The following is a 15,632-nucleotide window of genomic DNA, read 5'->3' as shown; positions in this document are numbered from 1 at the left end:
GTTTCCCATTCCAACTCTGTTATAGTTCACAATTGTTTTTAAGATAAAGACACAATTCTTTTGTTTTTTTTTGAAACGGGGTCTTGCTCTGTCGCCCAAGCTGGAGTGCAGTGACACAATCTTGGCTCACTGCAGCCCCCTGGGCTCAAGCAATCCTCCCGACCAAAGCCTCCTGAGTAACTGGGACTACAAGCACGTGCAACCACACCCAGCCAATTATTTGTAGAGGGGAGATTTCGCCATGTTGTCCAACTGGTCTTGAACTGAAGCAATCCACCTGCCTTGACCTCCCAAAGTGTTGGAATTATGGGCATGAGCCACCACATCCAGCCAAACACAATTCTTTACCACTGCCTATAAAATGCAGTATTTTCTCATTTTAACCAAATCTCTTATTTCCTTATCCCTGTTCCAGCTACAATGGCCTTCACCAGAGTTCCTATGTCACTATGCTTCTTCCTGTCACCGAACTTTTCGAAAACGCTGTTTTCTATGCCTAAAACACACTTTCTTCCTCCTTAACCTCCAGTAATTCTTCAAAACTCAGTTCAAATATCACTTTTCCGGCCTCTCTGGTTAAGTGAAATATCCTTTTTTTTTTTTTTTTTTTTTGAGACGGAGTCTCGCTCTGTCGCCCAGGCTGGAGTGCAGTGGCCGGATCTCAGCTCACTGCAAGCTCCGCCTTCCGGGTTCACGCCATTCTCCTGCCTCAGCCTCCTGAGTAGCTGGGACTACAGGCGCCGCCACCCCGCCCGGCTAATTTTTTGTATTTTTAGTAGAGACGGGGTTTCACCGTGTTCGCCAGGATGGTCTCGATCTCCTGACCTTGTGATCCGCCCGTCTCGGCCTCCCAAAGTGCTGGGATTACAGGCTTGAGCCACCGCGCCCGGCCGAAATATCCTTATTTTAGGTTTTCATTAGTACATACAAGAATAGGCTGGGTGTGGTGGCTCACGCCTATAATCCCAACACTTTGGGAAGCTGAGGCGGGCAGATCACCTGAGGTCAGGAGTTCAAGACCAGCCTGGCCAACATGGTGAAATCTCATTTCTACTAAAAATACGAAAAGTAGCTGGGTGCAGTGGCGCCCGCCTGTAATCCCAGCTACTTAGGAGGTGGAGGCAGAAGAATCACTTGAACCTGGGAGGCAGAGGCTGCAGTGAGCCGAGATCGTGTCACTACACTCCAGCCTGAGCAACAGAGTGAGACTCCCTCTCAAAAAAAAAAAGAGAAAAATTAAAAATTCTCAGTTTTAGCTGGACGCCATGGCTCACATTTGTAATCCCAGCACTTTAGGCGGCTGAGGCAGGTAGATCACCTGAGGTCAGGAGTTAGAGACCAAACTAGCCAACATGGCGAAACTGCTGTATTTTTGTATTTTATAAAAATACAAAAATTAGCTGAGTGTGGTGGCGGGTGCCTGTAATTCCAGCTACGTGGGAGGCTGAGGCAGGAGAATTGCTTGAACCTGGGAAGTAAAGGTTACAGTGAGCCGAGATCGTCCCACTGCACTCCAGCCTGGGTGACAAGAATGAAACTCAGTTTCCAAAAAAAAAAAAAAGTTTTTTTTTTTGTTTTTGTTTTTTTTTTGTTATCATCTGATGAATGCCTTTCAATCCTCTCCTAGACTGCAAGCTCCATGAGGGCAAAGATGATGTGTTTGTACATACAGCAGAGTGCTTCATACACACTGTACTCAAAAACTGATCTCCCCAGTGAATAAAATGATTTGCAAGACTCAAATGCAATTCCAGCAGGCAGCCACTAGAAGGCACCTTTGTTACATTTGCACTTGGGTAATTATCATCAGTGTCTATAGGACACCAATGTTGACAAGGAGACATCTATTCCCACTCCTTCCCCCGCCAAAAAAAAAAAAACTGTAAGAAAAATGGCTGTAAACCATAACGGTGTGTGTGTGCAAAATACCAGCATTTAATTTACTTTTGGCCAATAAGTATTTCCATGCAACAAGCTAAACTCAGAAAATCAGTAACACAGCTCTTTTAAAAATATTATTTCCGGGTCGGTCACAGTGGCTCATGCTTGTAATCCCAGTGCTTTGGGAAGCGGAGGTGGGCAGATCAACTGAGGTCAGGAGTTCGAGACCAGTCTGGCCAACATGGTAAGACCCCATCTCTACTAAAAATACAAACATCAGCCAGGTGTGGTGGCATGTGCCTGTAATCCCAGCTACTTGGAAGACTGAGGCAGAAGAATCGTCTGAACCTGGGAGGCAGAGGTTGCAGTGAGCTGAGATCGTGCCACTGCATTTCAGCCTGGGCAACAGAGTAAGATTCCATCTCCAGAAAAAAAAAAAAAAAAAAAAAATTCTTTTCCAAGTGTCAGAATAATGGTTTGAAAAGTAATATAGCAGGCCGGGCGTGGTGGCTCACGCCTGTAATCCCAGCAATTTGGGAGGCCGAGGAGGGCGGATCATGAGGTCAGGAGATCGACACCATCCTGGCTAACATGGTGAAATCTGGTCTCCACTAAAAAATATATACAAAAAATTAGCCGGGCGTGGTGGCGGGCGCCTGTAGTCGCAACTACTCGGGAGGCTGAGGCAGGAGAATGGCGTGAACCCGGCAGGCGAAGCTGACAGTGAGCCAAGATCGCACCACTGCACTCTAGCCTGGGCGACAGAGTGAGACTCCATCTCAAAAAACAAACAAACAAACAAAAAGTAATACAGCAAAGCCTTTTTAGCTTAAATATTAAAATCTAAAAGGTACCATTATTTTTGAAAAGAAAATATTTATGTGACAAGAGAAATCAAGAGGAAAAAAGTTTTTTTTATCACTAAAACGATTTTGTCTCTTATAAGAAAGCCCTTTTACCAAAATATTAATTCATTTCTGCATGTGTTTACAAAATTATGTTGAAGTAAAGCAACTTCTACAAAAAACTGTCTAAACTTGCTGTATCAAATTTTATTCCTCCCACTCAAGAAGATGGTTCTTTCTTCAATAACCCCAATTATGGTTGTGGTCTCACTATTCCACTAAAAGCTACTTTCTTTTTCAAGGTCACCAATGACCTCCGCATTCCTGAATCCCATGGTCATTTTTCAATCCTCCCTCCACCTAAGGACAACAGCATTTGAAACTCTTTCTTTCTGGAAACACTTTCTTCACTTAGCTTCCAGGGTACTCTCTCCCAAATTTCCTATTTGACTTACAGCTCTTAGTTGTTCTAACCTTGTTCTTCCATTCATATCCCCCAACTCTTTTTTTTTTTTTTTTTTTTTTTAATTTTAATCCAACCCTCAAATGGAACCAGAGCACATCCCCCGAGTCTTAACAGTGAGAGTATCTCAGGGCTCAGCCACTAGACCTTCCCCACTTTTCTATCTGCACTCAATCCCTACATGACCTCAAGACTTTGTATACTATCTATATGCTACTGGCTCCCCCAAATTGAAATCTCCACCCTAGATGTCACCTGAAATCAATTCTTACAATGGGAAGCCAAATAGGTGTCACCATCTTAATGTCTAAAACGTGCTGAAAGGGTAATGTGTCCAAAACTGAACTTCCGACCTCTCCTTTTCATTGATGTTCCAGTCATTTCTTTATCAGTTAGTGGCAACTCCATTTTTCCACCTTCTCTGTTAAAAATAACGAGTAGGAGCAGGGCACGGTGGCTCATGCCTGTAATCCCAGTACTCTGGGAGGCCGAGGTGGGTAGATCACTTGAGGTTAGAGTTCAAGACCAGCCTGACCAACATGGTGAAATCCCTGTGGCACAGAGTGAGACCTCATCTCAAAAAAAAAAAACAAAAAAAGGAAGAAAAAAGAGAAAAATTCATGAGCAATGAGAACCCTTACATTTGTTACTTCTGCCCAAATTCTGTGGTCCCAGACACTCACAGGTCTTTACTAAAAATATAAATTAGCTGGGCGTGGTGGCACACGCCTATAATCCCAGCTACTTGGGAGGCTGAGGCAGCAGAATCGCTTGAATCCAGGAGGTAGAGGTTGAAGTGAGCTGAGATCACGCCATTGCACCCCAACCTGGGCAATAAGAGCGAAATTCTGTCTCAAAAAAAAAAAAAAAAATCATGAGTAGGCTGAGCGCTGTGACACACCTATAGTCCAAGTACTTTGCGAGGCTGAGGTGGGCGGATCGCTTGAAGTCAGGAATTTGAGACCAGCCTAGGCAAAGACATCTCTACAAAAAATTTTAAAAAATTAGTTGGGTGTGGTGGCGTGCACCTGTAACCCCAGCTACCTGGCAGGCTGAGGCTGTGGGGAACACTTGAGCCCAGGACTTTAGGGGCTGCAATGAGCTCTAGCCTAGGGCCTAGGGCACAGAGTGAGACCTCATCTCAAAAAAAAAAAAAAAAAAAGAAAAGAAAAGAAAAAAAGAAAAATTTGTGAGTAATAAGAACCCTTACATTTGTTACTTCTGCCTAAATTCTGTGGCCCCAGACACTCACAGGTCTCACTGCCTCATCTCTTTACTTACACTTTACTTACATATCATCTTAGCGAGATCCCCCTCTGACCATCCCATTTATAATTATTATACAGGCCCCACCCCCATAGCATTCCCTGTTTTATTTTTCTTGGTCGCATTTCTAACACAATATATGTCCTACTTAGTTATTTTAGTTTATCATGTTTTCCTCTAACCTAGAAAGTAAGCTCCATGGGTGCAGGAATTTTTGTTTCATTCACGGCTGAATCCTCAGCACCTGGAACAGTACCTAGCACATAGCAGGTATTTAATAAATATTTGGTGGATAAAGAACAATCATGAAGAAGTAGGAACTGTATGCTTTTAAAATACATCCACAAATTATTTGATATACTTGAGGGTGGGCTGGACTCAGTGATTCAAGGCTAACAAAATACAAAGCTGGATTCCCTACAGCAAGTGATCAAGAAAGCAAGATAGAAGTCAAAATGTCTTTTTATGATCGCTTGCTCTAAGGAAGCCAGCTGCCATATGATGAAGGCACATTCAAGCAACCCTATGTAGAGGCCGGCAAAGCAAGAAACTGAAGCCTACTGCCAAGCCAGCTTACTCAGTGAGCTGTCTTACAAGTAGATGCTCCAACCCCACTGAAGGCTTCAGATGATTAATGACATCTTGATTACAGCTACACAAGAGACCCTGAGCCAGAACTACCCAATTAAGTCATCCCTGGGTTACTGAGCCAGAGAAGCTGTGTACATAAAAAATGTTTTAAACTCCTAAGTGTGGGAGTATTTGATTACACAGCAATAGATAACTAATACAGCAGGACTGTAATAACCTGGGATAATCACTTTGGGAAGAAATTTAGCAATACCTAATAAAACTAAACATGTAGATATCTCTGAACTGAGTCTCCCAACTGGTATTCCCTGGATGAGTATGGCCTAGGGGCAGCAGGGTGGGTCCTCAGTGGCTAGAGCATCCAAGTTAGTTACCTCAGTCTCAAGTAGCCTCCTCTGCTTACTGTAGAAATATTATCATCTTGTGTGAGTGTCGATGACACAAAAACAGTTGGTAAGTAACAAACTATGACCCAGAAATTCCATTTCTAGTTATGTATCTTAAAGAAATCTTGCCAGGTACAGTGGCTCACACCTGTAATCCCAGTACTTTGGGAGGCCGAGGCGGGCAGATCACCTGAGGTCAGGAGTTCAAGACCAGTCTGACCAACATAGAGAAACCCCGTCTCTACTGAAAATACAAAATTAGCCGGGCATGGTGCCGCATGTCTGTAATCCCAGCTACTCAGGAGGCTGAGGCAGAAGAATCGCTTGAACCCAGGAGGCAAAGGTTACAGTGAGCCGAGATCATACCAGTGCACTCTAGCCTGGGTAACAAGAATAAAACTCTGTCTCAAAAAAAAAAAAAAAAAAAAAAAAGAAAGAAATCTCATATGTGTATATAAGGAAATATTTATTGCAGTATTTTTCATAATAGCAAATGCTTGGATATAACATAAAAGTCCACCAGTCAGGGTGTAGAAGAAGAAAATTAGTTTCACATTGGAAACAAATTATTAATACATATAGTAGTTGTGCTGGGTGTGGTGGTTCATGCCTACAATCCCAGCACTTTGGGAGGCCGAGGTAGGAGGATGGCTTAAGCCCAGGACCAGCTCGGGCAACATAGTGAGACTGCGTCTCCTCAAAAAAGAAGAAATTAGCCAGGCGTGGTGGCTCACGCCTGTAGTCCCAGTTACTTGGGAGGCTGAGGTGGGAGGATCGCTTGAGCCTGGGAGGTAGAGGTTGTAGTGAGCCATCATCGTGCCACTGCAACCCAGCCTGAATAACAGAACAAAATCCTGTCTCATAAAATAAAAATAAACAAATGTGCGTTTTCTCCGAGACATTTTCTTTGGAAAAACTACCCCCATCTAGCATAGCCAAGGTAAGACACCTTACTAGGTATAATTCTCTAGCCTTCTTTCCAAAGCCAAGTAGATCAGAAATATAACTATTTTTTTTCATACTTATTTTACTTTGCTAACTAAAGAAAAAAGACGTTTTGAAGGCTCTCAGGAGGACTTAAAGGGCTAAAGTAGAATGCGATATTTAAAAATAGTTTCAAGGGTAACATTAAGCCTAGACATGCATATACTTCCCTAAACACAGATAGAAATTAGCAAAACACTGAACATGACTCATGAACAAAGGGCAACTGTCAGTGAAATATATACCTAAACCTTCCTTTCAATTAGGCTTTTTTTTTTTTTTTGAGTCTTGCTCTGTTACCCGGGCTGGAGTGCAGTGGTGCGATCACTGCAACCTCTGCCTCCTGGGTTCAAGCAATTCTCCTGCCTCAGCCTCCTGAGTAGCTGGGACTACAAGTACACGTCACTATGCCTAGCTAATTTTTGTATTTTTAGTGAGGATGCAGTTTCACCATGTTGACTAGGCTGGTCTCAAACTCCTGACCTCAAGTGGTCTGCCCATCTGAGCTTCCCAAGGTGCTGGGATTATAAGCGTGAGCCACCATGCATGGCTTCTACTAGGTTCTAAAGCATTTAATAGAATATCATGATATCTCTACCCTCACTATATGCCATGTAAGGGTTCTCAGTTTCCTTTTTTATTTTGCTACCATACATTATACAAAATTCAATATAATTTCACCAAATTAAGTCCTACTTACCAAGTGCTCTTGCTACTGCCAGAAAAGGAATCTGGTCAATAACTGTGCTTCTTCTAACAGGTCCATTGTGAGTGAGCCGAGGTCGTTTCCAAACTACACGATTCACCCCAGACTTGTTCATCACACTAAAAATAAATAGAGTTCACATAAATAATCTAAATGATTAAAATACAACAATAAGGTAGCTCAGTATATTAAATCACTAATAAAAGAAGACTACATTATTACGAAATAATGTCTTATGTGTTTCAAATACAAAGATAACATAAGCCAAAATTCCTGTTCAGAGAGGAATTAGGGTGGATTCAAAGCAGAAAATGTTGAGATTACTGGAATAGGCAGTATAACCAAATGAATGTAATGTGAAGAAAAGTGAGTATAAATACCACGTCAAAAAAAAAGCAAAATTACCTAATTATTAAACAATTGGGGGATGACAGAAGACCTTATCTAAGTGGAGAGAGAACTGCTTGAACATGGGAGGCAGAGGCTGCAGTGAGCCAAGATCGCACCACTGCACTCCAGCCTGGATGACAGAGCGAGACTCTGTCTCAATAAATAAATAAATAAATAAATAAATAAATAAATAAATAGGGATTAAATCGTGATATAAGCAATTAAAAAGGAAAGGTTATAGAGTTCTGAGTGTTTATGTTGAGGATGGGGGAAACATAGCAGAACTTCAGTTTTAATTTTTGTTATTGTTGGTTGGTTGCTTTTTAATTTTTTATTTATTTATTTTTTTGAGACGGAGTCTCACTCTGTTGCCCAGGCTGGAGTGCAATGGCGTGATCTCAGCTCACCGCAACCTCTGCCTCCTGGGTTTAAGCGATTCTCCTGCCTCAGTCTCCCAAGTAGCTTGGATTACAGGCATACACTACCATGCCTGGCTAATTTTTGTATTTTTAGCAGAGATGGGGTTTCAACATGTTGGCCAGGCCGGTCTGGAACTCCCAACCTCGGGTGATCCGCCCACATCAGCCTCCCAAAATGATGGGACTACAGGCATGAGCCACCGTGCCTGGCCAGTTTTTTTGTTTATTTTTACTTATTTATTTATTTAATTTATTTTGAGATGGAGTTTTGCTCTTGTTGTCCAGGCTGGAGTACAGTGGCACGACCTCAGCTCACTGTGACCTCTGCCTCCTGGGTTCAAGCAATTCTTCTGCCTCAGCCTCCTGAGTAGCTGGAACTACAGGCACGCGCTACCACGCCTGCTAATTTTTGTATTTTCAGTAGAGATGGGGTTTCACCATGTTGGCCAGGCTGGTCTCGAACTCCTGACCTCAGCCTCCCAAAGTGCTGGGAGCCACCACGAGCCACCATGCCTGGCTAATTTTTTCTTTTTTGAGGAGCTGGGGTCTCACTATGCTGCCCGGGCTGGTCCTGGGCTTAAGCCATCCTCTCACCTCAGCCTTCAAAGTGCTGGGATTATAGGCATGAGCAACGGCGCCTGGCCTGTTTTTTGTTTTTTGATACAGAGTCTCACTCTTGTCGCCCAGGGTGGAGTGCAGTGGTGCACTCATGGTTTACTGCAGCCTTGACCTCCTCTTGTGCTATACTGATCCTCCCACCTCAGTCTCCTAAGTAGCCGAGACTACAGGCATGTGCCACCAGGCCCAACTAATTGTTGTGGGTTTTGTGGGGGGGGGGGTTGTTTTTGTTTGTAGACACGGATTTTCACCTTGTTGCCCAGGCTGGCAGTTTTAATATGACTTCAGCAATATACAGAAAATACTATATATTTAGGTATTTCTGTAATTCAAAGTGTGAGACTAGACTTTGGGAAATAGATCAACTGTAGACATATAGATTTGGGAGTTACAAGAGTAAGAAAATCCTCCTAAAAATGTGTCATAGGAGCAACAGAAATGCCTAAAACTTGGAAATATGATTAGTTCTTTAGGAAAAAACACTGATAATCAAAACATTAGAGATGGTCTCTCAAACTCTGCCCGGCATGACCGAAATGAGCTTTACTTCAAATGGGAATTGATTTTTTAAATTTAATTTTTATTAATTTAAACAGCCATTTGTGGCTAGTGTTGAGTATACTGAACAGTCCAGAGGAGAACTGAAACAAGTAGAGAATGACCAGAAAACATTGTGGGTATTAACAAAGAATACAAATTCCAGAAAGTGGCTCATTTACCATCCCCGCCTCCTTTTTTTTTTTTTGGAGACAGTCTTGCTCTGTTACCCAGGCTGGAGTGCAGTGGCGTGATCTTGACTCACTGCAGCCTCAGCCTCCTGAGTAGCTAGGATTACAGGCACCCAACACCATGCCTGGCTAATTTTTTTATTTTTAGTAGAGATGGGGTTTAACCATGTTGGCCAGGCTGGTCTTGAACTTCTGGCCTCAAGTGATGTGCCTGCCTCAGCCTCCCAAAGCGTTGGTCTTACAGGCATGAGCCACCATGCCCAGCCTACCATCCCTTTTGAGAACTAGTTTTCATTTTGTTTTGAGACAGGGTGTCTGTCATTCTGTCACCCAGGCTTCAGTGCAGTGGTATGATCGTGGTTCCCCACAGCTTTGGCTTCTCGGGCTCAAGTGATCCTCCCACCTCAGCTTCTCAAAGAGCAGGGACCACAGGCATGTAATTTTTTTGTAGAGAATGGATCTCACTATGTTTGCCAGGCTGGTCTCAAGCCATCCTCCCATCCGGGCCTCCCAACGTGCTGGGATTACAAGCATGAGCCACCATGCCCAGCCAACAACTAGTTTAAATAAGTTCTGATATCAACAGGTTGATCATAACAAGAGTTAAAATATCAAAGGCATTCATTTTGTTACATTAAGCTTTCTTCAATGATGATCCTCAAAAGTCAACAGCAGAGTAAAGACTAAATTTGCCATTCACAAGAATCCATGAAACACAAGAGTTATAAGATGCCAACATTCTGTCTTAATACCATCTTAAAGCTCTATTATTCTTTGCTAAACCTTCTCCCTACCAGGTAAGTTTAGTACCTAAGTAATTTACAGTAGCTACTTCCAACATAACTAGACGAGCAGCTCTCTTGACACTAAATATTCAAAGATACTATGATCTGTGTTTCTGAGAAACAAAAAGACAAATAATGACACCGGTTAAAACACAGAAGTTTTAAGATCTAGTAACAAAAAACCAAAGCAACGTTATAAAAGATGCTTTTACTGCACTCCCTGTTGTTGTCCTATATGATTAAAAGGCATGTAAAAAGGAACAGCCTGACATGCAGAGAACTGACTGAGCAGCAACAGAAGGCTGGAAAAACAAAATGCTGGCCTGTTGCCCAGGCCGGGACAGAGGGAAGCAATGAAATAACTTATAATAAAATGGCTCAATTTTTGCAAAAAGTTACCTGCTCCAAAATAGCAGAGTATCTGCCCAACTGTCCAGATGGTGTTTTTGGTAATAAAGCCAAAAAACTCTTTCTAAAAATGTTATTAAAATCAAATAAAATATAATTTTAAAATTCAAGTAAAAAAACAAAGAATAGTCAAGAAAGATATTTTTAAAACACAAAAGGGTAATTTCTTCTGTAGAAAATAATTATTTCCTTTTTTGTTCATTTATTTATAGTTATAAAAATTTTTTTTTACATAGAGATGGAGGTCCCGCTATGTTGAACAGACTGGTCTCAAACTTCTAACCTCAAGTGATCCTCCCATCTTGGCCTCCAAAGCGCTAGGATTACAGGTGCCACAGCCAGCTGCTTTATTTCTTTTTTTTTTGAGACAGAGTTTTCACTCTTGTTGGGCAGGCTGGAGTGCAGTGGCATGATCTTGGTTCAATGCAACCTCCGCCTCCCAGGTTCAAGAGATTCTCCTGCCTCAGCCTCCCAAGTAGCTGGGATTACAGGCACGTGCCACTATGCCTGGATAATTTTTTTGTATTTTTAGTAGAGATGGGGTATTGCCATGATGGCCAGGCTGCTCTCAAGCTTCTGACCTCCGGTGATCCGCCCACCTCAGGCTCCCACAGTGCTGGGATTACAGGTGTAAGTCACTGTGCCCAGCCCCAAGAAAAGTATTTTTTAAAAGGAAGATTAATGAGAAGGAATCAGGCCTACCAATATTTAAAATTATAATAAAGTCTCAGTTTTAAAAATTATAATACTGGTAAATAAGCAGGAAAAAAATTATAGCCCAGAAAAGACCCAAATATGTGGACGAATTCTGTTTATAATCTGCAAAGCCCACTTAGCATGACAACGAGCAGAGGTGTCAGATATATTCTGACCTTCGCAGTGACAGGATCAAATAGAATATAGCTTGAAAGGCAGTTCATCTAACTTTGCAGGATACTGGGCAGGAAATACAGTATGCCACCACAGCGACTTCAAGGATGTCTTCAGCAGTGATTCAGACAGCCAGAAGCCATTTTTTCATCTCCCAAGTGATGGCTCAGTTGTAAGCAAGGCGACAGGGTCTAGCTTAGGTAAGCTTCATGTGCCACAGAAACCAATGTAATAAATAGCACATGACTATAGTTTCTTTGTCCCTACACAAGACAAACTGCATGCATACAAGGAAGCCAAGGTCTGTGCTTCCGAATAGAAATGTATACTCCATTCAACGACTTCCCTACCAAGATGCAATTCCATTCAGGGATCATTCTACAATAAGCAATGCTGTCTAATAACAGAGGTGATATTTCACATTTATCTTAACTAGAGAAATACAAGGAGAGGGTAAATTCAGGTCATCTTCCCACTGAAGAAGGGTCTTAAGCCTGGTCACCCTGCTACTCAGTAATGAAAAGATGTGTAATTATTCAAGTGGCTACCAGTAGTCATCTAGAAAAAAAGTTAACTTGTCTATTTACTACATAGCTTAGATCTCAAAATTTCAGAAGGATTAAAGATTAAAATATAAAAGATGATGAAACCATATGAGAACTGGCAAAGTGGTTCTCAAAATGTGGTTTAGGGGACCCTGGCAGGTTGCTAAAGACTTTTTCAGGGTGTCTCCAAGGTCTATATATATATTTTTTTCATAATACTACTAAGACCGCATGTATACAGTGGAGTTTTCTGAGAGGCTGCATGACTGGATATGATATAGTATAATAAAAAGTGTCAATATTTGCAAGATCTGTATAACTCAGTGTACCAGCATATTACAAACAATAAATGCATATATTAAAAAGTCATGCATAGGGGCTACATACTATATGGTTCCAACTATATGACATTCTGGAAAAAGCAAAATTATGAAGGCAGTAAAAAGAGCGTGGTTACCAGGAGTAAGTGGGGGAGGGATGAATAGGCATAATACAGAGGACTCTTAGGGTGATGAAACTAATCTGCATGATACTATAATGGTGGATACATGTGATGACATATTTGTCAAAACCCATAAAATGTGTAACACCCAGAGTGAACCCTAATGTAAACTATGGACACTGGGTGATAATGGTATGTCAATGTAGTTATGTCAATGTAGGTCAACGTAGGTATGTCATTGACAATGTATGTCAATGTAGGCATGTCAATGTACGTATGTCAATGGTATGTCAATTGATTGATTATAACAAACACTCTGGAGAAGGATGTTGATAGTCGGGAAGCCTGGGAGGTGGGGGATAGGGCAGAGCATATATGAGAATTCTGTGCTTCCCACTCAATTTTGGAGTGAATCTAAAAGTACTCTTAAAATTAAAGTCTATTAATTTTTTAAAATTATGTAGGGATTTTTAAAAAGTATTCAATTCAGGGCCCGGCATGGTGGCTCACGCCTGTAATCCCAGCACTTTGGGAGGCCAAGGCAGGCGGACTGCCTGAGGTCGGGAGTTCGTGAAACCCTGCGTCTACTAAAAATACAAAATGAGCTGGGTGTGGTGGTACATGCCTGTAATCCAGCTACTCGGGAGGCTGAGGCAGGAGAATCATTTGAACCCGGGAGGCAGAGGTTGCAGTGAGTCAAGATCACGCCACTGCATTCCAGCCTGGGCAACAAGAGCAAAACTCAGTCTCAAAAAACAAAAATCAATCCAACCAATGTCTTCATTAACTGACTAATGGATGTTAATGTAAGAATATGCAAAGTTCATTAATAAAGTTTCAGATATCATACTACAATCCTTAAAGAAACTATCATTTCTTGTGTTTCAAACAGCATCAAAGACAAACATTTACATATTTATTTTATTTGTTTATTTATGTTTTTTAGACAGAGTCTTGCTCAGTTGCCCAGGCTGGAGTGCAGTGGTATGATCTCAGCTCACTGCAACCTCCACCTCCTGGGCTCACACCATTCTCCTGCCTCAGCCTCCCAAGTAGCTGGGACTACAGACGCCCGCCACCATGCGCGGCTAATTTTTTTTGTATTTCAGTAGAGACAGGGTTTCACCATGTTAGCCAGGATGGTCTCAATCTCCTAACTTCGTGACCGACCTGCCTCGGCCTCCCAAAGTGCTGGGATTACAGGCATGAGCCACTGTGCCCGGCATAAAGACAAACATTTATAGAGAAGTGAGCAAAGTACTCCTCCCTGGCGCCTTGGCTCACACCTATAATCCTAGCACTTTGGGAGGCACAGGCAGGCAGATCACGAGGTCAGGAGTTCAAGACCAGCCTGACCAAAATGGTGAAACCCCGTTTCTACTAAAAATACATAAATTAGCTGGGCATGGTGGAGTGCACCTGTAATCCCAGCTACTCAGGAGGCTGAGGCAGAATTGCTTGAACCCGGGAGGTGGAGGTTGCAGTGAGCCCAGATCCCACCACTGCACTCCAGCCTGGGCGACAGAGCGAGACTCTGTCTCAAAATAATAAATAAATAAATAAATAAATCCCCCATTTTCCAACTATATATAAGACCAGATTTACTTCATCTACTGCAACCAAAATAACATATTACAACAGACTGAATGTAGAAGATGAGACTCTGACCTATTAAGTCAGACATTAAAGACACTTGCAAAACTAAAACAATGACACTCCTCTCACTAAACGTTTTGGCAAATAGCTTTTTTTTTCATTTAAAATGTTCTTTAGTTAATACATAATGGGTTTATAATTGCTATTTTTAGATGAATTAACAAGGCAAGAGGAGTGTTTGAGACCAGCCTAGGCAACATAGTGAGACTTTGTCTCTCCAAAAAAGACTTCTTTTCTTTTTTTGAGACGGAGTCTCACCGTGTTGCCCAGGTTGGAGTGCAATGGTGTGATCTCGGCTCATTGCAACCTCTGCCTCCCGGGTTCAAGAGATTCTACTGCCCAAACCTCCCAAGTAGCTGAGATTACAGGCATACGCTACCATGCCTGGCTAATTTTTGTATTTTTAGTAGAGATGGGGTTTCACCATGTTGGCCAGGCTGGTCTCGAATTCCTGACCTCATGATCCACCCACCTCAGCCTCCCAAAGTGCTGGGATGACATGCGGGAGCCACTATGCCCGGCCGAGGTTTTTTTTTTTTTTTTTTTTTTTTAAGAAAAAGAGGCCGGGTGCAGAGGCTTGTGCCTGTAATTCCAGCACTTTGGGAGGCCGAGGCAGGCAGATCACCTGAGGTCAGGTGTTCGAGACCAGCTTGGCCGACATGATGAAATCCTGTCTTTATACTAAAGCTAAGCCGTGGTGGCAGGCGCCTATAATTCCAGCTACTCAGGAGGCTGGGGCAGGAGAATCGCTTGAACCTGGGTGGCAGAGGTTACAGTGAGTGGAGATCGCACCATTGCACTCCAGCCTGGGCAACAGGGCAAGACTCTGTCTCAAAAAAAAGAAAAAGAAAATTAGCTGGCATGGTGGCACACATGCACCTGTAGTCCCAGCTCTCAAGAGACTGACATGGGAAGATCACTTGAGGTTGCAGTGAGCCATGATTGTGGTACTGCACTGCAGCCTGGGCAACAGAGTGAGATCATGTTTCAAAAATGAAAAAACAAACAGAATGAACAAACAGGATTTCTAAGACCAAAAATATTCCTGCTGTACTAAAAGAAAATATATATAGCAGACTTTATTAAAAAGCTTCACTGTGTGTATAGCATAAAACCCAAAAAATTGTAACAGAAGAGACTAATAAATTTAACTGCATTAAAAGAAACTTCCATGTGGAAAAAGTTCCAGGAGCATAATCAAAGACAAACTGTGGAAACAATATCTAAAATTCACATCACATACATTAGACTAATTTCTTTAATGTACAGCTAGCCCCTACACATTAATGTGGGGAAAAAAATGGCTAACAACAATCCCCCAAAATGAATAAAAAGGAATACAGAGGAAAAATATAAATGGCTCTTAAATATATAAAAAGATTCAACATTTCTCATAAGATAAATTCAAATTAAAACATGACTGAAGCCAGACGATCCCATCTAACACGGTGAAACCCCGTCTCTACTAAAAATACAAAAAAATTAGCCGGGCGCCGTGGCGGGCGCCTGTAGTCCCAGCTACTCGGGAGGCTAAGGTAGGAGAATGGCGTGAACCCGGGAGGTGGAGCTTGCAGTGAGCCAAGATCGAGCCACTGCACTCCAGCTGGGCGACAGAGTGAGACTCTGTCTCAAAAAAATAAATAAATAAA

At 42.2% G+C, this 15,632-nt stretch overlaps 1 protein-coding gene across 1 annotated transcript in view; it reads right to left on the bottom strand.

The window, feature by feature from the left end:
* Positions 1-15,632, bottom strand: part of PPM1D (protein phosphatase, Mg2+/Mn2+ dependent, 1D) — a 72,489-nt gene that overhangs the window by 25,190 nt on the left and 31,667 nt on the right. Inside the window, exon 3 of the mRNA XM_011979148.1 lies at positions 7,117-7,241. Within this exon, the coding sequence (XP_011834538.1) occupies positions 7,117-7,241 (125 nt within the window). The remainder of the gene's footprint in view (positions 1-7,116; positions 7,242-15,632) is intronic.

This window comes from Mandrillus leucophaeus, unplaced genomic scaffold (assembly GCF_000951045.1).
Source record: "Mandrillus leucophaeus isolate KB7577 unplaced genomic scaffold, Mleu.le_1.0 Scaffold20, whole genome shotgun sequence".
Lineage (NCBI taxonomy): Eukaryota > Metazoa > Chordata > Mammalia > Primates > Cercopithecidae > Mandrillus > Mandrillus leucophaeus.
Note: the sequence above shows the minus strand (reverse complement) of the source record. Positions and strands in the feature narration are given on the sequence as shown.